We start from the raw sequence: 23453 nt of genomic DNA on the forward strand, positions 1-23453 counted from the left end.
GTTACTTTTCTTTAGCACTGGAGTCAATGGAAAGAAAAAAAAAAGATCAAAATCACTCTGTTCATCTATCAATACTTTTGCTTTTTCAAAACTTTATATTGGCCTTGTATTTTTCGTCATCTCAAGCTACAAATATAATTATTTAGTTTCTTTGTTAAATTTAATAACTCTACAACAATTCAGCTATAAAATTCTATGTTTTAAAGCTGTAACAAATAAAGTATATATTTTGATAAATTTACTTTTGGTATTTTTTGCACATGGAGCTGTAGATTTTTTAGTTACTATACTTTTACTTATGCATAAGGTATGTTTTGCACTTGCATCTGTAGGAAATTGTGTCCTCAATTTATGATGGTTAACAGAACTAAAGAACCAATAATTTGTACAGGTCAATGTAACATTTGTACTTAAACTAGGACAATTATTACGCCTGGTTTTTTAAATACTTACAAATGAATTATACTTGGAAGACGATCAAATGTATTTTGATCAATTCTTGATAACTGGTTGTTATGAAGCTCTCTGAAAAATATATGGTCAATAAAAATAAATTCTGAGACTTTTTTTATATTCATCTTTATTAATACAGGAAACAAAAAAAAACATTTAAACTGAACAATTACCGGTAATTTGTTGACCTTAGTTGTTACATGTACCAGCTCTTTTGTGGAGAGCAAAATAAGGACCCCTTAGGTCCTTCCTGCTTTACTCAATTCAGGTATGCATCTAAACATAATTTTCGAGGTGTACTAATTTTTGGTTATTTTCATTGTGGACAGAAAAGGACAAAACAAGTACCTGCAAAATTGATTTTCAACACTATAAAACGCTGATCATTTTCTGAAACCAAGAAAAATTATACCCTCAAAATTCACTTGACAGAATCCATAAAATTTAACAATTGCGAAAATTAATCCATTTGCAGTTACTCATAAGTGTATAAGATTTTCAAAAGCTAGATTCAACAAAACTGGCTGTGTCCTGCTACACTCCATGTACATGATGTAAGAATGATGCAAATTTTAAAAAAAAGAAACAGACTCGTACATGCACAGATGCCAACCCCTTTTGAAAAGCCCCGTGCAGGTCCGGGTGTTAAAAGAATAGGCCTGCAGCAGCGCTAAGCTTGTCGTAAAAGGCGACTAAATAGTGCTCAGAACACTAGCTGGGGGCTAGGGCGCTTTGCCCACAGAGCAACTGGGATGTGTGCCCCAGGTGGTGGAATGGGGTACCCCTGGCGTGTTACATGCAGGGGTTGTCAAGCTATAATACGGAAAACCTGACCGCAAACCATAGTGGTGCACCGTGTTGGGAAAGATGCCACGTTCCTCCCACGTTAAAGAACCCTACTGTGGTATTCTCCCGGAGTAGGAACCATATGGCTCCGCCACCGGAGGCTAAATTACCCGACCTTACCCACCTCTCCCTATTTACAGTGGCAATCAAAATTTATCAACCCCATTGTCCTTGTGTCCCATCCCTTTTTTATTTCATCATTTCATGTTCATTTTAACATCAATTTCATGTTCATCGTCTGAATATAGCTGAAATATTGCTGCTCGGACATTAAACCCCAACAAACAAACAAACCTTTTGAAAAAATCTGTAACAATCCAACAAATTTTCAGTAATTTTGAACACTTTTCAGTAATCATTCAAAAATGTTCAGATTAAAGAATAAGAAAAGGTCCTGCATGGTTACTGACTGCAATGGGTACATTATGTTCAATAAGAAAATTGGTAAATAAAGTTTCGGGATTTATCACTTGAAGTTCCATAGGGGATTCTTTCTTTTCAAAAAATGATGAAAGTTTTTGGTTTTCACATCGTAACTTTGCTTTGTATTAATATTTTTTGGACCCAACATGCCATTAACAGTCGTCATGGCCCATGTAAAACACTGACATCTTGTTTATAATATGTGAAATACATGTACTTTTTCCTTGATGATTTAGTTTGTCCGAGGATATTTCAACATCTGGTCTAAAACGTTGCCCTGCCTCCTTTTTTTAGGCACAGACGGTCCCGATTCAGACATTATTGTTAGGTTTTGACTGAAAATTGTCAGGGTAGTAGATAATGGGGCTTTTCATTACAGAACACAGTACAAATCCCAAAGATGAATTGGTAACTCCTGAGAAAACCCAAAGCATAAGGCGTTTCCTTAAAACCAGATCGGACCAGAGTGCCAACAATAAAAATCCACGTTTTACAATTTTGAACAGCAACTACCAGGAATCTGTAAATATAAGACTATTGACCATGATAGCATAATTTTGAACCCAAAATCATAAAATTTACAGAAAATTTGTAATGGTCGGCATGTATGATACATGCATAAGTTTTCACAGTCTTCATTTTTAACTTATTTCAGAACCTATAGTTTTTATTATACATACTATAATTTTTTGTCATGTGGTAAAATACTTACAATATCTTTAGTGAAGACAGCTGCTTTAATCCGTACGGTTCAATGTAATCTATAACATTATTACTTAAATTTCTGAAACAAAAAAAGTGTTCATTTAGATACCGATTATAAATTAGAGAGATTTTGTGAAGATAATTTTGCAATTTTATCAACAAGTGCTATCAGGTATGACAAGTAGTAAAGTCGTGTACATGGTATTTCAGTACCAGACCTGCTTAGGCTATTTTATTACAATCCTTTGACAATTTTTTTGCTGTATTTTATAAAAGTAATCTGTAAAATACTGAATTTCCTGATTTTAACCATAGCTATTATATAAACATTCACAATCTGTAATTTGCAGTCAAAATTTGTAGAAAATATCGAGGGAGAATGCACGTAGAAAATACATATACATTTCTAATTGATTTCCAAAGCATAATGAAAAACACAGCATACAAATATTGTGGGATTCATTTTGTTTTTTTTTTCTTTATATTAAGATATTTAAAAATTTAAGCTTAAAAACATTAAAATTTCTCACGTGGAAAAGAGGGAGTGTGTATTTTTGCTACATTCATGAAATTCTGCAAAAAAAGAACCCAAATCTAAAAATTGCTTTTTTTTTTAATTTGTTATTCAGGTCATTCAGATGTCTGACCACTAAATTTACAACCATGCAAAATATCTGACCTATCCAATGTGTACTATGTGTAATGATTGCAGTATTATACTTGACATACAGATGTATAAGTGGTGAATTGACTACAGATGCCAAATGTCTTTTTGATATCTTCTGTATTAAATTATTCTCAAGTCCTCTGAAATATACAAAATAATGATTGAAGGTAAAACAGAAAAGTATCAGAAATTAAGTCTTGCATCTCTGGCAGTGATTGATTTTATTTCTCACCTATAAAATCAATTTTATGATAAACTATGAATTCCTTGCTGAAAACTGCTAGAATTCCTCTGTATATTGAAGTATTCATAATACGTTAAGTAAAGAAGTCATAAAAGTTACATGTTTTCTTTTTTACAATATCCCTATCTAAACAGTGGAACAGACAGACAGACAACTATCAAACAATGGCAATACATCAAAAGTATATTTTGATACTTACAAATATATAAGGTCTGATATTCCTTTTAATGCTAGTTGTGGAAAGTATCTTATATTGTTTCTGGCAAATGATCTGTAACAGAAGAATATCTCAGTGTCATAAAATTTAGGAAAGAGCCAATGAGGATATATATATATATATATATATATCTTTTGTGGACTTTTGGTCCAGCTGGCCATCCTACCAAAATGTTTCAAATTTATTTCATGGATGTTCAGTTTACTGCAACATAACATCAGTTATAGTAAGCTTTTTTTATTTTATTTATTTCTGGTGAAAATAAGATATAGTACGCAGTGTTCTAGGATTTTTCAGAAATTGAGGTTTCCTCTGGAAAAATCCATATAAAATCAACTTTCCCAGTCAATGACTGCTTTCCTAACAAAACAAATCCTTACAGGGTATGAAGTTTTCCATGTGGTCCAAGTGGTCCATGCTCCCAGTTTTTAGTGGAGTCCGAATTGCTCATTCGCTTTTGTTACTTTGTATGTATGATTTTAGTTACTTTATGTTCTTTGTTGTGTATGTCTGTTTTCCATGTCGGGTCTTTGTCCCTGGATTACATTCTTTTGATTACTGCTATAACCTTGGTTCCCTTGATTACTCTTTCAACTTGCCACGGGAAAGTGTAACCAAGTACCTAACTTTCCCTTACCCAAATTTCAATTGCCCGTGGTAACGGGAAATGGGAATCCTAGAACACTGGTACTTTTAAAATCATTTACGCTGTAACAGAAATTAGAGATTCTAAAGAGTCTAATTGGTCAAGTAGTGTCAGAGGAGGAGAGTTTTGAAAAATTATTAATAATGACAACAAATATTTCATATATATATATATGTACTCACACATATTCAATTTTACTGTTGGTCAGAAAATTATCTGGAACCCATTCTATGTCGTTCTCTATAAGCGTTCTATAAAATTTGAAAAAAAAAAAACATTAAGTCGTGCTAGGTACCAGTATACCCTTCACATTGAGGAAGGTAATATCAGACAGCTATCAAAATCACTAACAACAAATGTCATGTCTATATAAGAAACATATCAAACTAGAAACCAGACAAGCCAAAATAATTGTGACAATTTATCCAGACTGACAGGTGAACAAACAAGCTGATTCAAATATACCACTCATTTATTGCCGCATACGCAAGAATTATTTTTTAAGTAATGAAAGCAATCTTGAACATGAAGATTGGAATCTTTTCTAAAATGGTTGATTTTATAGCAGGTATTTTCGCAAATGATTTATCGTTTTACTTTCCAAAAAGGCCTAGCAGTTCAATGTCGGTGGTTTTATTTTGGGTGCATGTCTTTCTTCTTATACACTCCTTGAGACGTTCAGGTTTCCCGCACGCAACGATACCCAAACCCACCCTAAACGCTCAACAAACGCACAATAAACAAACCCTTCCATTGGGCATTTAAGTGAACACTCCTATCGTGCATTTAAACACAGGAAAAACGAACACTCCCATTGTGCGTTTAAAGGCACAATAAATAAATGACCCTAACGTGTGTTTAAACGCACGATAGACAAATGCTCATGATGTTTGTTAAAACCAACGATAGAAGAACAATAAAAAGTAATAATATTAACAAATAATGAAGAAGAAAAAATTAATGAAATTATATAAATTAATAACAGCAAAAAAAATTAAAAAATAACAGTTGAATAAAAAATAATCAAAGTACAAAAATAAAAGAAGGCTTCTATCATGTGTTTAAATGAACACTTGTATTTTGCTTTTAAATGAATGCTTCTATTGTGGTTCAAATGAATGCTCCTAGCGACGGCTAGGAGACATTTTAAAAGACGGCTTCTATTGTGCATTAATCCTGCAATTGACCGAATGCAAAACGTTGTGCAAACGCACAATACACAATGGACGAACGCTAAAAATGGAAAAGGTGAACGTTTCAAGGAGAATATAAAATCTATCTTAATTTTAAAAAAGGTAATTACCTTGAAATTACAGCAAGTACACAGGAAAAATTGCAACAAATGTGTTTCATATGTTAAAAACCACCATGGAAAATATATATTTCTAAATAAGGTACATTTGTATTAAGTGCAGCTCTGCCTTAGAACCAGGCAGAAGCTTATGATTAGTGATTCATGCATTTCTTAATCACATATATTGCTTGCTTAGAAATCATTCACTAGGCCTCATAGAAACTGCATTCAAAAATATAAGTGCAAATGTAAGTTGCACACTGGAGATATTAACACTGAAAATTTGATAATAATTAATCACCCCCTGCCTGGTTTTAAGTCAGAGCTGCACTTTAAAATTCAGTAAATAAAAATTATAAGGTTTCTTATTATTTTCAAAAATGTACGTACCCCTTATCAATTTACTAAATTTATAAAAAAAAAAAAAAACATAATTTCTAGTGTAAATGCACGGATTCAAATATGTCTGTTTCACAAGGACTTTTTTGTGGGCCCCTTGATGGGCCCCTCCCTAGGTGATTATCTGGATCCACCAATGTTAGTTATTATGACTATTCTGGTGAAGAGGATAACAGATATACATGTATACATATGGATTACAATAAGTATTTCCAATTCCATTAAGACACAATTCTTAACCATTTTTTTAATAAAACATATACGGAATACTTACAATCTCTTTAATGAAGTCGGCCATGTCGGGTTGGTGTGGTTATGATTGAAAAACTTTATCTTATTATCACAAAGCATCCTGAAAAAAAGCAAAATCTAAATATATCTCTCAATAAATGATTTAACAATCATATAACAGCCTAGAATTATTAAGAGGTCCAACACTTTGTCATTCTAGGCATTATTCAGAATTCACTCTTAAGCAAATATAAAAATTTCAAAAGCACTGAAAAAGCTTGAAACTCAGAATGAACATGATTAAAGGTCGCCAAGTTAAGAGTACCACCTTGAATTGTTAACCCAAATCATATATATCTATTAAAGCCAGCCCCGTGCATGTCCGGGTGTCAAAAGAATAGGCCTGCAACAGCGCTAAGCTTGTCGTAAAAGGCCACTAAATAGTGCTCAGAAACCTAGCCGGGAGCTAGATGCTCTGCCCACAGAGCAACTGGGATGTGTGCCCCAGGTGGTGGAATGGGGTACCCCTGGCGTGTTACACGCTGGGGTTGTCAGGCTATAATACGGAAAACCTGACCGCAAACCATAGTGGTGCATCGTGTTGGGGAAGATGCCACGTTCCTCGCATGTTAAAGAACCCTGCTGTGGTATTCGATAGGAGTAGGAATCTTTGCGCTCCACCACAGGAGGCTAAATTGCCCAACCTTATCCATCCCCCCTTTTTTCCAATGGCAGTCAAAATTTGTCGACCCTATTATCCTTGTGACCCATCCTTTTTTTCATTTCATGTTCATCGTCTGAATATAGCTGAAATATTGCTGCTCGGACGTTAAACCCCAACAAACAAACAAACAAACATCTATTAAAGCTCTGTTTCATTCAGTCTAACTTAGCTTTGAAATCAAAAGGAACAGACAGATGGACAGGGTGATTGTACTGCAGTCCACACTGATATAATAAAGGGCAAATTATCAAGTAATACTACCGTAGTTTAAAGTCAAATGTCATGATGAGTCACTTATTTTTGTCACTTCCTCTGGCAGTTTTTTTTTTTTCCCTCACTTCCGGTATTTTGGTTACACATAGTCAATTCAAATGCAGCGATGAGTCATTCATGTAATCACTAGCATTTAGCGTCTCAAATTTTTTTGGTCAGAATTGTGGTTTCACTTCAAATTGTTAGTCTACAGTGAAACCTGTCTAAAGCAGAACCTCTTTTTCGTAACAGGAAGTTTAAGTCTGTTTAGGCAGGTGTTTGGTTTACAAAGGTTCAAACACATTGACATTGACACAAAGTGATTTCAAATGTCTGGTTTAGACAGGTGTTTGATTTATTCAGGGTTCAGTTTATACATGTATCTCTGTACTTAAAAATTCTACTATGCAAAATAAACTTAATAAATAATTACCTTGGTGTGTTAGTAAGTACCATGTTACGCAGAAAAAAAAATTATATTTTAACAAAATATGTATTTTAAACTTACATTTCTTCCATCTGAGTATAAGATATATCAGGGAACTGAATCAAAGCTGTTTTATGAATTGTTCTACAAAATAAGAAGGCAGAGTTTGATAGCTGATAAGTTTTGGTTGTATCCATGTATTTAAGAGGAAATGTTTCCATAGGTTCAAGAAGGTGACAGATGTCTCCTGATTTCATCATTTTAGTTAAGACAGTGAAACCAGTATGAACAGGAATTTAAACAAAATGTATAACCCAGCATGCTGAGGTAAATACATGTACATGAAAATTATTTCCTTTGTGCATGTTGAGGGTAAAACAAATCCACAGAGAAGCAGACATTTGTACCATCTCTTAATAACTAACCATCGCAGACGAACATTTTAAAATTCTTGGAACGGTATTCATTCTCATCAAACATCTCTAAAATTCAGATAATGTCATATAAAATCAATCAGTTTTTCCAGACATGCTAGATACTTGCATTTTCTGAAAAGACTGTCTGCAGTGTCTAGAGTGAGTACACTGTACAGAGCTTGAGGGTCAATACAAAGTTTTACCAGGCAAAGTATCAATCTGGGACAGACAATATACATACCCAATTACAGTGGTTAACCTACAGTTTGCTATAAAGATAGCAGTAAATTAAGAAATGTTTCCTGTGTTAAAGGATGATTCACATGTGACATAAATTCTGCATTAAATTTCATTCACAGATTTTCTCCTTCTAAAAAAACAAATAAGAGGGACACATTCACACCATGTGATAAAGAATGTTTGAAATTGTCATCAAATTCCATTCCAGCAGTTTGATACAAATAAATGAAGATTAATGGGGTCTTACACGAGTCTCTATTAAAGATCTGGGATTTCCCACACAAGGGGAAAAAATTCCAGGTCTTCAATAGGAGATGAGTGTAATTCTTCTGTTCTACAGCCAAAAACTGTTGAATAACAATAAAGGTCTTTTACTTTGCATGTTACAATTGGCTATTTTACCCATGACAGACCTGTCTGTCATAGAAATACAAGAAAATTGAAATCGCTAAAATGCCTGCATATAATAAGCTTTTTCAGCTATAAAATAAAACAATCAATACATACAAAGTTCTGAGGTTTGTCAGGTGATCAAAGGTTGCATTCCCAAAATATTTAAAGTTTGGCATCTCTAACAGTGTTCTGAAAAAAAAAAAGAGAATGAATGCTTGTAACAATAACTTAAAACTAGAATAGATAGTTCTAATATAAACCCTGTTTTCCAATAAATAATTTTTGGTTTGAAATTAATTTACTTTACTTTCTGTACTGTTCATAGAATTCACTGAAAATTTTCACCAGTACCTTTCCTTTAATGACAAAATTGACTTTTTTGCATTCTGAGGGATTTCATTTTACACAGCCAAATGTGCCACATATGAAAATCATTTGGTACTTAATTCATATGATAACCATATGGTAATCATATGACAATTGTATGATTATTTACATATGATAGTCATTTGATTATCACATGACTTTCATATGTTAAATTTGGCTTGAAAATATATGATAACCATACATATATGTATGATTATATCATATCATAGTCATGTGAGTAATCATATGAAAACCTAAACATATGATTATCATATGACTCTTATTTCATATAATTACCAAATGTTGCAAACCATATTATTCTCATGTGAGGCATATATGGCTGTGTAAAGATTGTGCAAATTAATGATGCATGAATTGATATCACTTATTGTGCACTTGCTTGGTAGAACATATACAGCTTGATGCAGGATTTGACTTCCTATTTCAATATTTGTTTGTCTTATGTATTTCTTGTACACATTTTTTTTTATTTGGATCTTCCTTTATGTTCATTCTATTTGAATCTAATGTTGTTGATAAGATATTACTCCTAAAAACATGTGTAAAGCATACTGAAATTTGAAATATCAGTATGAAGAGAATGTAGTATTTTGCATTATACTTAGGTGGAGCTGTACTTAAATGATAAAAATGTATTACTTGATTTATAAATCTAAACCTTACTCTCCATACTTACATACTGGTAACACTACTCTGGAAAGAATCCATTGTCACATTTTCAAAGGCATATCCCTGGATTTTTCTGGAAAAGGAACAAAATGTTTCAATTACAACTTTATCATTTTTTTCTATGTTCTTTTCTCCTGATATTTTTTTTTATATCAGGCTACTGCCACGATACTAAAAAAAATATTCAATTGGAATTTTCAGTGCAGTTGTACAAAGGATGTACACCTAGCTAAGATGGAGAAGGAATGAGGGACAAAGGATGTACACCTAGCTAAGATGGAGAAGGAATGAGGGACAGAGTCCATCAGCTATATATATATTGTACTAAATCTGCTTTCACTGTTGATCAGTAGGTATGTAGGTAAAAAATATAATACCATAAACACCATGCAGCCATCACAGGTAGCAGATGCTTTACATGTAAAGCCACAGCTAGGGTCACATTTCAATTATTTCAGTTAATTGTTATCAGAGTCAATGTGCCCAAAAAAAATAAATTAACATAATTAATTGCAAATACAGATATCCAATAGTGATTCACAAGAAGCAGCTAAGTATGTATTTTAAATATGATCAACAGAATGTACAAATCCTATTAGCCAACAGAATAATCATTGGTTAATTTAGGTCTGTCAATAATAAAATTATGAAGATAAGATTTTGTCAATACATTGTTAGTAACTTAAATATGGATATGATCAGATATGTCAAGATTGACAGTAGATTTAACATAAGCTTGTGCATACAGAAATTTTCCTTCACATATTTCTGATATCTATGTTATCTTTATTACTGTCCAAAATTTATGGTTTACAAATCTTTTAACTATATGTACAAATTTTGTCATACTTTTTTCATTTACATGCACTTACACTTTTAATGGACACGGGCCCTACCAGTGCACCTGGTCCAATCTCCAGGTTTTTGGATACATGCACGTACATTTGTAGTCAGGCTAACTTATCTACATCAGCATTTGCACGAAGTACCAACAGAATTAATGGTCAGTTACCCTACCAGTGTACCTGATCCATGCTCAAGGGTTTTTGGAGTACATACATGTATTTAGGGTTAGCAAATACTAATACATGGAGTACTAAAATATGAGTTCACCCACGGTAATAATAAATAGTACTTTCATGTGTTGATCCATAGATTATCAAATGGGGGCTCCTGAGGCTACTTTTGCTTATTTCTGCCAACTGAATGCAGTTTTTGCTTAGATATTATGTTATCTTACTTACACAGTGGAACAAGAACAGCCTGTTACTATGTTATCTTTCTTACACAGTGGGACCAGAACAGTCTGTTACTGTGTCATCTGACTTACACAGTGGGACCAGAACGGCCTCTTACTGTGTCATCTGACTTACACAGTGGGACCAGAACGGCCTCTTACTGTGTCATCTGACTTACACAGTGGGACCAGAACAGTCTGTAACTACGTTATTTTACTTGCACAGTGGGACCAGAATACCCTCTTACCAGGTCATCTGACTTACACAGTGGGACCAGAACACCCTGTTACCATGTAATCTGACTTACACAGAACAGCCAGTTACCATGTCATCTGACTTACACGGTGTGACCAGAACAACTCGTTACCATGTCATCGGACTAACATGGTGGGACCAGAACACTCTGTTCCCATGTCATCGGACTTACACGGTGGGACCAAAACACCCCATTGCCATGTCATCTTACTTACACAGTTGGTCCAGGACAGCCAGTTACCATGTCATATTACTTACACAGTAGGACCAGAACAGCCTGTTACCATGTCATCTTACTTTCCAGAGCAGCCTATTACTATGTCATCTTACTTACACAGTTGGACCAGAACACCCTGTTACTATGTCATCTTACTTACACAGTGGGACCAGAACAGCCTGTTACTATGTCATCTTACTTACACGGTGGGACCAGAACAGCCTGTTACTATGTTATCTTTTTCGTTACAGTTACATCCACCACTACATATCTTGTAACCATAAGTGGATGGATGGAAGTAGTAGTTGTTTTGGATATTTATCCCATCATCTGACCACAGGCCTTTGAACATACTTGAACCTGCTGAAATATAAAGACAAAAATTTAGCTATACGTAAACTTGAATCTCTACCACGCACATGTACATTGAAAAAAGCAAAAATGCCCATTGTATCTTGCAAGTATGGAAATTATCATACATACAGTAAAAAGGGAAGAGATTGGGAAAGTTATAGTGATAATTATTAAAAACTCATCTCAAGCATAATGGTGGTCGGAAAAAAAACTACACTGCTACAACTAGTTAATACATTCCCTTCTTGGTTAAGTCCAGAGATAACTCTTAAAATTTTCTCATATTGGGCAACTGGGTCAATGACCCATTCTTGCTAAATGCAATGGGTGATTTCAAATATCACACTGGGCCTATAATATGAATAATGCATTAATATTTTCACCAAAAAATGGGCTGTTGACCCATACTTCGTTATCTTTTTGGGTAATTTAGGTCATTTATAGGACCAATACCACAAAAAGTGATCTTGAAGTCACAGTTGCTAATCCTATTTTAATATTTGGTGCTGCATGTTTCTTCCTTTGTATTTTGGACTAGATTGAATTGATAATGGTCTCCCTTGTATTGAATCTTTCATTTTACCCATCGTAGCTAGTTTATTTATATACATTTGTACTGACATTGATACAGATTTAAATTTCTCTTTTTCTTTAGTGGGATTGAAGTCTTAAGGTGGAGGGTATGTATTTCATTCAGTCATATACTTAGGCCCCAAAAAATAATGTCTGTTTCTTGCTACCTTACATATCCTACTTTTTTGGGCCAACCTAAACATTCCATGACCATGCATTTTGGCTCAAGAACTGTTAAAGTGTAGATTGATTTCCCATTAACTTAATGTAAAATGTTTTTGAAAAATTAAATAATTTCCTAATTACCTACCTAACCTATTATTTTCTTGCTGGGAGCAGGAAACAAGACTTTTCTTTTTTTGGCCTAACCAATGCAAGACAGTTATTTTCAGATTTTTAGCCAAGATGTAATTTTGAAGAAAAAAATTTCCACCCACTCCATTTCTCCCTTAATAATCAAAATGGTGACCACCAAAAATTTATAGTTATCTCAATGCATTCAATATAGCATGCACACACAGTGCTGACTGGCATGTACCTTCAAGAACTCTTTCTTTAAACCCAAGAAGGACAAGTAATATTTGTGAATTTTAGATTAGACCGACATTATTTCTTGGAGGACCATATGGTTAATATAAGATTTCACACCAACTCTGATAGGATAAAAATGTGGTATAACAAGTACATCAAGATATATTATGATTACTAAGAAAAAACATAAAAAACTAATTAAAAGTGATGCTAAAAAGAACATGCGTCATATATAACATTGTATCTGAAGAGGCTACATATTAATCCATAAGTTTTCAATTCATTTTTGAAAGTAGATAACTTAAATACATTTATATTTGAGAAATATGAAATAGTTAAATTACTCAGTGTCACCGCTTTTCTCATTTTTCAGATGTCAAAATCAATCAAACAAAGCATTTCTTCATAACTATTGCAAAGTACCCATAATGCATTCCAACTGGAATTAATTTCATAAAGCACAGTGCTTTGAAGTTTTAGTGCTACAAAGCAGAGCACAACATTGGCCTGAGGTGAGCAAGGACACAATATTCATGTAAAGTACTGATAATGCATCAAATTATTTATTTCATACATACATATATGTAACCATTCTTTGTAGCTCTAAGTTACAATGATACCTTTTTTTCAGAATTACGTAAACTAAATTGACAGTTTTAAGCTATAGGCTTTGGATTTCTCACTTATAATGAGTGATTTTATCACATAACAAACAAATCATACAAGATACTATGCTAACAAGTGTAAATCAATGATATATATCATAGATTATTTTGTCACTACCAGTATTTGTTTATTTGAACTTACTGACTGTATATAAATGTAACTACTTTTTATATGACTGCAAAAAATTGTAATGTATAATTGTATGGCACTGTCCATGTCATCCATAATGTTGTCGTCCATATAGGATAAGTAAGTGTCATCATGTGACTACATGATTTCACGAGAATGGGTCCTAGTCTATCATTCAAATCCATTGAGACTTGTCATTTTCCGAGCGTTGAGTTCAGTATTAAAAAAAGCAAAAACATATTTTCGTGTGAAAATGCCAATAAAATGACAAACATTATTTCCATATGATAAAAGTGATAAGAAAAAAAAACATAAAATAGAAGATTTTGCATTGTAATACAGTGTTTCGAAATCCCGGAAGTAAACAATAAAATGCAGATCAGTCTTCGGATTTCAAAACAATCTACACCGGAAATTCCGGTCAGGAAAATAAAACTAGAATAGGACTTACAGCCCATATGTATAGACACTTGGTTTTCGTGTGAAAACTTATAATGTATTAGAGATACCTATAATGTTAACAATGAAACCTGTCTAAACCAGACTTTTTAAAGTCCCCTTCAAATCAAACACCTGTCTATTCCAAACCAGTTTTTAAGTTGAAAAAAGGTTTAGTTTACACCACATTTACTGTACTTCTATGCATTGGGGATGAAGAAAAGTGGATTACTTTTCAAGTCCACGGTATTCTACTACAGATGTTCTTGAACCAACATGCAAAACATTTAGTAAACTGTTTTTTGTCACCACAATTTAAAAACTGTAGACAGTTTAAGATAAATTTGAATTTGTTTGTAATTTGAAAGTAGCAATGACAACAACTGTTACAGCTTAAGTTACTAATAGGATCTAGGCATATTTTTATGGTAAACACAGTCTTCACGGTTAACTTTTTAAGACAGAAAATCATTCGGACTTCCAAAGTTACAAATATTGGAAGTCCGAATGATTTTTCAGTGGCCTGTAAAAAAATTTCCTAAATCATATGAATCTATGGTATGTCTAGTAATAAAAATATCCTGTTATAATGAAATTACATAACAACAAACACTCATTCAATTCAGACTATTTAGAATTATCTTCAATTACCAAAAAATAAACAGAACACTACAACACCCCAAAATTTTAGGAAGTCTGTGGAGCTTCCTAAGAACATAATTTTAGGGGCCCAGAGGCAGATTTTAGGGGCCTGAGGGCCACTGGGTTCCTGGCTAAATTCGAAGACTGTTAAAGCATGTTTTAACCAAATGCAGAACTTCTTCACACAATTCAACAAATGACATACACATGTACTTGTATCTTTAAGAACAAAAATGTCAGTGGCGGATCCAGGGGGGGCCAGGGGGCTCGCTCTCCTCTAAAAAAATTGCAATTTCTAAAATTTGTTGAAAAATTGTTCAAAATACCCTGAGAATGCAAGATTTGAGGTTTCATATTTCAAAATTTTCTGGGGGCATGCCCCCAAAACCCCCTAAAAAATTCAGATCACTTCGCAATCCTCACCGGTGATTCTGTCAAGAAATGTTTTAAAACTCTGGTGACTGCCACTGAATGTGGTTCTGCAATTTTAAACAATTAACAACTGTTGGTATAGCAATATTCGAATCCATCTGTTTTTTTCCCTTCCAGGAATTCACACTTAGGTTTAGGCACTGAGCACAGCTCCCAATAATTAGAGCAGGGGCAGTTTCAGGCAGGGGCGTGGCAGGCGTGTACCCCTCTAAAATTTGCAAAGCATGGGTTGTCAGGGGTAGATTTAGGCGGTTTTAGGTTGAAACATTAATTTCTCGCTAATTTTACCACAAAAGATATCCACATTGCAACCACTCTAGAATACTTCAAAAATTTAACCTCAAAATTTTTTTACTGTGCCCCCCCCCAATCTAAATTCCTGGATCCACCCCTGTAGAGTATGCAAGTCCCCAGGAGTAGTCAAGGTTGTTAAAAATAATTTTTAGTTTTGTGTATATTATTTCAGTTAATTTGTTTCATGAATGGTGTTTGTTTACTTGGTCTTGTCTTTGTTTTCAGGAGCGGATACAGGATCTCTGGTTGGAAAGGGGGGGTGTAAATAGAATTAAAGAAAATTATTTTGGGTTAAATTTATGAAAAATCAAGATTTTATGAAAAAAATATATTTATCTTTTTTTAATTCTGGGGTGTGCGTACGTCCGGCACGCCCGTCCTTGGCTCCACGCCTGGTTTTCCGGATTATTGATTGATGGATTCTTCTTCAGAAATGTGAGGTTTTATTTCTCCACTCAAGATGGAATTAAAATTTGAAATATGCCAGCCGAACAATCAATTTAATTTTACCACAGAAAGTGGAGAAATTGTAAAAATCAAGAATGGGCTAAGCCTAAGGAGAATCCATTTCTCCTATGAAATCTGTAAAAATTTGGAAAATGTCAAATGGCGGGAAATCTCTCTAAGAAATTGTTTTGTTTTGTTTTGTTTTTTTTAGAGAGAGATAATGTTAGTCATCAGATGAGTTTTCTAATAATAGTGATTATAGTTGGGAAGAAAGGTGTTGGGGAAAGTAACACGGTAAAATGCGCCCGCATTGTACGTACTGTAGTGTTATTCATCTCAGCTACACTGTCTCCGTACGTACGCTTCCAACCGTGGATTACAAGTGATGGGGGATACACTTATTCCCAAAGCCACCATGAACGTATATTTTTATGATAGGCTTATTCATGAAAAATATATATTATTACCCTAATGACGGATCCAAGAGGGAGGGGTCTGATACGCCGGTTCTCGTCGAACACTTTATTGCAGTTAATCTCCACTACAAACCTTATGAATTATAGGCAGCCAAGCTAGATTTATCTTAATACTGTTATAGACATGTAATTAAGCCAGGTCTATGATACTGCACTGCAAGACACCCAGGCCAAAAATAGACTGAGTGAAAACAGGGACTTTCTACAGGAACTCTATATTACACTCCCAGGTATAAAAAATATATCCCTAACACTAAATTAGCACAGTCGTGGCTCTAGAGTGAGTGCAGAGGGTTTGGCAGTGCCCTTTTGTTGGAAAATTTGTCATTTTCATGTGTAAAATTGATAAAAAAAAATAAATACCCCTTTTTCTAAGAAACCCCGGCTGGCACCCCTCCTTTACAAAGTGTCTGGATTCGCCCCTGTAGCGTCAGGTTAGATTAGCATAGTACTATGATGCAACACACTAGTTTTATTACCCTACCCTAGAAATATATCCAAATAGCCAACCCTTAAAACATTTATTATAAACTTTTCATACTATATACACCCCCTTTGGAATCGGACCCAATCGCTAAGTAGCACCTATCCGTGATTACTTAAAGATTTTAGCTGAAAACCCCATATTTGGCAAAAAGTAATTTCAGTAACTGTAACTCAGAACTATAGGCGCATATGTCCGTCTTTCAAAAGCACAACTGGCTGTTGCTCCTCATCTAATCCATGGTAAATTAAATACCGTTTATCAAGAGATATATAGACATCAGCCAGAGAGATCAAATATTAGTTGAAAATACAATCAAATATTTTTTTTCTGTGGAACAACGTAACATTTGATATAAATCTTATTATTTGAAGTTTAATTGTTTCATTCATGTACGTGTACTATGGTATACATTTACTTACTGTCATAGTTAATTCCATAGGCAGAATATCTGTTGTTCCAATAATTGGCACCTTGCCAAGGTTGAGAATATACTAATCCATACACACTCAGAACTATTGCAAATCCTAAATTTCCCATTTTTGGCGTTATAGACGCCATTCTTAGGCCTTGTAGGTATTTTTTTTACTTGTATTAATTTATGTTTGCAATGTCACATATTGTCTTGTCCTAGTTCAAATCATGATTTGTTGACCTGAAGAAAAAAGATTAAACTGACTAAACACACATGTACTAAAAACTGCACTAGTAAGACGTATCACCTCAAAACTATCTTTAATATACTTCACTACTAGTAGAAAAGATAAAGTAATCTGTTCTTATGTATGAATTTAACGAGAGCCCAATAAGATGACAACTACGAGTATACATACTTTGTAAATTAGATACCTGTTTGAGGTATTTGCTTTTTTAATGTATTTTACATGTACATGTAATCAAAAATTTAATTTGATTTGTCTATGTAGAAACATGACTGTAAAATATGAACACAAAAATCCCAAAAACTCAGTAAAAATACATGTGGCTATGATACCTATAGTGGAAAAGTCGCGGAGATATGAACAGACGTATTGACAGTAGTACATGCATATGTATATATACATTGTACTACATGTATATGACCCCAACGCTGCAAGTGAGAGTATTAAAAAAAACAATTAGCTAATATCGAACGAGCTTTGGCATGCCTAAAAGGATTAATCAGTTTCAAAATTCTAACGACATAAAATAAAAGAGTACACATGCCTCGGTCGTTTAAAGGAAATTAACCAGCATGATACGCAATTAAAAATGCTTCGTTTCACTCCTCAAATGTGCAATTCGAATTTAAAGGTCCGGAAAAGGAGAAGTTTGAATCTCTACGTTTTTATCATAAAAGACAGGTTTCAAAGACACTATGTACTTTCTTATAGTATTTGTTGATTAAAAGCTTTAAAATGAATATAATTTCAATAAAAAAAATTCTTAATTCAGTATAAATACCATATTCTAAGTCGTAAAAGTATCTCTGGCATTGATAATAGAGGAATGTTATACAATTTGAGTATACTACTTGTTCTGTCAATCGAAACGCCTCGAATAATAAAATTATTTCCTGACTACCTATGGACAGTTTTTGATATAGACCGGCTTTGAAATGATATTAAAGTGTTTAATGAATTTTTCTGTTTACATTTTCCTTTGATAAAATGATAAAAGTTTTGTCTAAATAGCCAGGTCAATATCTATCCCTTTTCATTTAAAATTAATAGATAAATTCATAAATCTTAATATTTGTAGTCGTGGACAGCTAGCGGATGAATTTATATCACGACACACGGAGTTTTTATAATGATTTGGTTAATAAATATTCTTCTATTCCAATGATTTTCCGTTATAATTGCTTATATTATCATTAACCAATTAAGGGTCCGAGTATGTATATTACTAACCAACCAGCGTAAATCATTACGATTTAATTCAATGTTATAAAGAACTGTCTGTCTGTCTGTTATTTATGATAATGTGAATGGGGTTACAGACTACTGTAAAACTGAAAATCTTTTTTTCTTTTTTTTTGTTTGAAAAAAATGTAAAACAAATGAACCCTTCGTTTTTTTTCGACGCAGTCGGTATACTTTCGCTTTCCACCCTTTGACCTTAAGGACGCTCTTCTATGGAAACGCAAATCACCTGATCGCAATTGTGTTTCCCGAATTGACCAGATACTGCTAACTTAGTGGCGTTCGAAAATTTTGAAATTGCGTTCGAAAAAAACAATCGAAAATTTGACATTGCGAGCCATGTGTTATTTTCTTGAAAGAAATGTAAAAACTTAGAAAAAAATTACTGCGTCGGCTATATTTTTTAAAAGATAGTACTTGTTTTATTTTAGCTTTTTAGCTTGCGAGTTGATTGTCAGTGTTAGATTCACATGCATGTCTGTATCGGTGTCCCTTTACAAGTCAGACCGCAGCAAAACTAAATACGCGGATGAATATGATATCCCCTTTCATAACCACCCCTCAATCCACACCAAAAAGTTCAAACAAAAAGAAAAACAGCTTCTGTAATTTTAATCTGCAGCCTTTTTTCAAAGCACGAGTTTATGATCTAGACCATTTAAGTAATGCCTTGAAAGATATAAACATTAAAATTGTCTTAAACTGTATGTATTACAACTTTAGCCTATCACAGCACAAGAGCGCACAACTGGTTTGTGCTGCTTCATAGTTTGATTCACCACGTACGAAAAATATTCTCTTTTATGATTAGTGTGATATCATCTGCTTACGTTGTCATTTAAGTGTTTTTCTTTTTCTTTTTTTCTTTTTTCTTCTTTTTTTTCTTGTTTGCTTTGTGTTTTTATTTCAATCCATGGGGTTTACAATCGTTTGATACCTCGTTTTACCTACTTTTCTTTCTATAAGCAAGGTCTGTATTTAATTCCTTTCTATAACCTGTAAATTTTGACCAAGATTTATTGTCCCGTGTTATGACAGATTAAACAAGTCCCAATGACTTAAAATGTCGTGAGATTACTAAGAATTTTAAAATAATTATAGAAGTTCTTAATATAATGGGAAAATTGGTCAAGAACGACACAAGTACAATTTCAAGCAAAATATTTTATTTTTCATTGTAATATTTCTATGGAATCCGTATTGAATTAAACACCCGTCATATTATTTGTTAGGGCCCTTTCACGTCTATGTTAATGCCTAAGAAAAACAACTTCCTGTGTACTCTTTGAGCTATAACTATATCAAGTGTTTAAGTAAACGTTTGTTTATTTTGTGGATAAAAGGGCCTTAATATTGGAACGATACCTTGAGGACGTGTTGATTATGATGTAGGCGACAATATTTTCTAAATATTCTAGACCCTCTGATTACTAGAAAATTAAGCCCTTGCAATTGGTTAGGGTAAAGGTACATGTATGTATTGGGAAACAATACTTGCACGTGCAACTCGCCTTACGGTATAAACATGCCATTACGTATATACATGTATAACCAAAGTGTTTTCTGTATTAATCTTCTTTCCATTTCTTGACAATATTCGATAAATTTTATGTGTTTGCGAATTTTTTAAAATTCTGCAATTCCAGTTTTTGATCATAATTTCGATTCTTTCACCTTGCTTTTTTATTGCTATTGCTTATAATTTAAAAAAAAAAATAAAGAAAAATGAATTTTCAGTATTTCTGCATATGTAAAGGTTTGTGGGTATTCAGTTAATTACACATTTTTTCGAATAGGACAACTGTTTGAAAAATTGTCTTATCAATAAATTAGAACGCATCCTGAGTACCAATATATTAGGACGGATATGACTGAAGGTAAATTGAAGTCAGAGGTGGATCAATTTTAAAAGGGACAAAGACCAGACATGGAAAACAGACATACACAACAAAGAACATGAAGTAACTAAAATCATACATACAAAGTAACAAAAGTAAATGAGCAACTCGGACTTAAAGGATTTCCTTGAACAAACTTACACATTTCCAGATTGCTTCTTACATTGACGTTTAAGAGTGCTATTATTCCTTGTATACCCCTAAACATCTTTATTTGTTCTGACAGTTTTATAACAAATCTCATTTTCTTCTACTCTAGAAATGCTTTTAATAGCGACGCTATTCCCAGTGTCAACTTATAAACAATGTATGTAACTGTAGTCATAACAACGTCAATCAAAAATACCATGTGAACGTCGTCAATGGTGTTTTCACTGCGTTTTTCGATGTCGCTTAAATTCGTCTTAGTGTGTTTCAACCAAAAAATACAAATTATTGTACATATTTAAAAAAAAATATTCAGAAACAAGAACCAAACGTAGAAGAAACTACAAACCAGGTCATAGGTCAGATAATTTTTACTTTAACTCCTCTACCCATTTCCATAACTGGCCTAAATAATTAATTTAATTAATAGTTACTTACTCACCGTTTTTATCAGAAATAGAAATTCCACCTATCCACAAATTATTCTATCTTTTCCAAGTCCTACCGTTACCTTAAATGTCCCAACTTTAACTCTTCAGTGAAATAAGTTTAAACGAACCATTTAATTTCGGCAAAAGAAAGTTAAGTTAAAAACAAGTAATCAATTTATTCCTATTGAAATGAGATATCCATCAACACAACAAAAATCTTATGTTACTTGTGATTGTATTTAATATTATCACATGGATAAGGGAAGTCAAATTTGGTTTAACGCCTTTTTATGAAATAACGCTAGGTGTTTATTTTACGCTGTTAAAAAGATGTCAATTGCGGTCAAAACAAAGGTATCTCGATAATGGGTTACTTATACATGTATAAGCTATTGTTTATGTATTTTTATCCTGCTTTCTACTATACAAATAGGGGGTGTCGAATAAGGCAAAGCTTTATAATATTCCTCCACAGCATAATAACGTCCCCTGGTTTCCTTATCAGTGATGTGCAATGTGAAAAACAGGAAACAGGTTTTAAAGGTGTCCTCAGATCGCTGAAAAAAATAAACTATTTTAGACATATTTTGCATGTTTTATTTAGAAAACGTGATTACAGGATATTAACAATACAATACACATGTAATCAAGGATGCTATGTATAAATCCCTCATGTAATGTATATATACCATTCCTTGAACCGTAAAATTGGTTTCCTGTAGTCGTAGCATAAAATAAAGTGGAAACCGGGGATTTGTGGAAGGGACAACATTCCTATAAAACAGTTTAAAAAATCAAAGGCAATCTATGGGCTTTCAATTAATGATGTGAATTTTTTTTCACACCGGAGATTACATATTAACTGTCCCTTCAAATTACACAAGATTCAAAAGACTAGATGATCCTGCATTCGAGATTCAGTGACCTCAACTGAATTGACCACATTAGAGATTATGCATCTCCACATAGCACATCAATCATTTTCCATCCTATATATATTTTAGAGTTTAGTATATATACTGAATATTACATGTCAAAATCTGTATCATATTCTGTATCAACCCGAGACTTCTATATCAGCCCAAGGGCCATCAGCCCGCGGGGTGATATAGGCCGACGGTTTATACGGCACGTGATACAGATTTTGACATGTCACGTTCATTATTTCGAAATATAAGGCATGCACTCGTTTGTGGAGATTTTTCACTTACAAATGTTCGTAATGCGTTAATTTCAAGGTCAATTGTAAAATCAGAATCTTGTAAAGTGGGGTCCAGGTTATAATTTTCCCACTTTCCCATAGTTTTGTACGAAATTACCCCAAACAAAAACCAAAAGAAAAGGCGGGGTTCACCCCTAGATTCACACTGATGGGGATATACACGTTGTTGTACAATCTGCAGTGACTACGGAGTTTTCTCCTTTTTCATAAAACACTCTTAAGAGAAAAACCTCGAGCTCTATCTATCTCATGCCTTTTAAAATCAAACTTGACCAGTATTTTATGCATAGGCCAGAGCATTATGAAAACGTCTAAACAGATTTGGTCGAGTGTTTCTTTTATACAGACGGACGGACGGATAAACCGTCCCCCGACTCTTCAGGGCGGTTGTAAATACACTGGTTTAATGTTTCATATTTAATGTACGAAGACTTTAAAGACGTCTAATTGGAGGAAATAATTTCCTTGACATATCTGTTGATAAAATATGCCAAGGTGCCTTAGTTGCAAAATCCATTAGAAGGCCTTCACTTCAAATATCAGTATAATTGAAGTATTTACTACGCAACGCAAATAGTTTTCCCCAATTTAAAGTTACACTCCTTATTTTCAAATAGTTTAAAAAATGACCTCAAGTATAAAAAAAAGTATTCATTTTTTATAAATAAAAGTTCAAAGTAATTATCAGTAATATTTACTCTTCAAAATGAATTTATAAGACGGACTTCGGTAAATGGGTCCGTGTTGCAATTAAAATTTAAAGTAGGTCTTTTCAGAAGTATAGTCCAAACGATTAAATTAATTATATTATTTTATGATTCACTAAACAAATTGCATACTTCTTGACACTATCCTTAATGATACTAGTATGTAGATGTTTTATACATTCACTTTGAAGATTAAGCATTAAGAAAGTTTGAATATGTCTAAAACTTCTAGAAATGCATGTAGAATCTCAAACGTTAAACACGTTCAAAAATGGGCGGATCCAGAATCTTTTTTTAAGAGGAGTTCATATGCAGAATTTTATTAGAAAGCGGAG

General features: G+C 33.4%; 1 protein-coding gene across 2 annotated transcripts in view; it reads right to left on the bottom strand.

The window, feature by feature from the left end:
* Positions 1–21478, bottom strand: part of LOC148610318 (uncharacterized) — an 89828-nt gene extending 68350 nt beyond the window's left edge. Inside the window, exons 1-12 of one of the 2 annotated variants that reach the window (XM_088542729.1) lie at positions 21201–21478; positions 17232–17464; positions 11547–11706; positions 9641–9706; positions 8692–8766; positions 7610–7672; positions 6169–6246; positions 4384–4452; positions 3538–3609; positions 3157–3234; positions 2435–2506; positions 454–525 (exon numbers count right to left, since the gene is read on the bottom strand). In XM_088542729.1, the coding sequence (XP_088398855.1) occupies positions 454–525; positions 2435–2506; positions 3157–3234; positions 3538–3609; positions 4384–4452; positions 6169–6246; positions 7610–7672; positions 8692–8766; positions 9641–9706; positions 11547–11706; positions 17232–17370 (944 nt within the window). In that variant the 5' untranslated portion in view covers positions 17371–17464; positions 21201–21478. Of the gene's footprint in view, positions 1–453; positions 526–2434; positions 2507–3156; positions 3235–3537; positions 3610–4383; positions 4453–6168; positions 6247–7609; positions 7673–8691; positions 8767–9640; positions 9707–11546; positions 11707–17231; positions 17465–21196 lie in introns of both variants that reach the window. The other variant, XM_088542730.1, reaches the window with a different exon arrangement.
* Between the last annotated feature and the right edge of the window lie 1975 nt (positions 21479–23453).

This window comes from Perna viridis, chromosome 8, assembly GCF_037379345.1.
Source record: "Perna viridis isolate PV_CMFRI_1.1 ecotype Kerala chromosome 8, ASM3737934v1, whole genome shotgun sequence".
NCBI classification, from domain to species: Eukaryota; Metazoa; Mollusca; class Bivalvia; order Mytilida; family Mytilidae; genus Perna; species Perna viridis.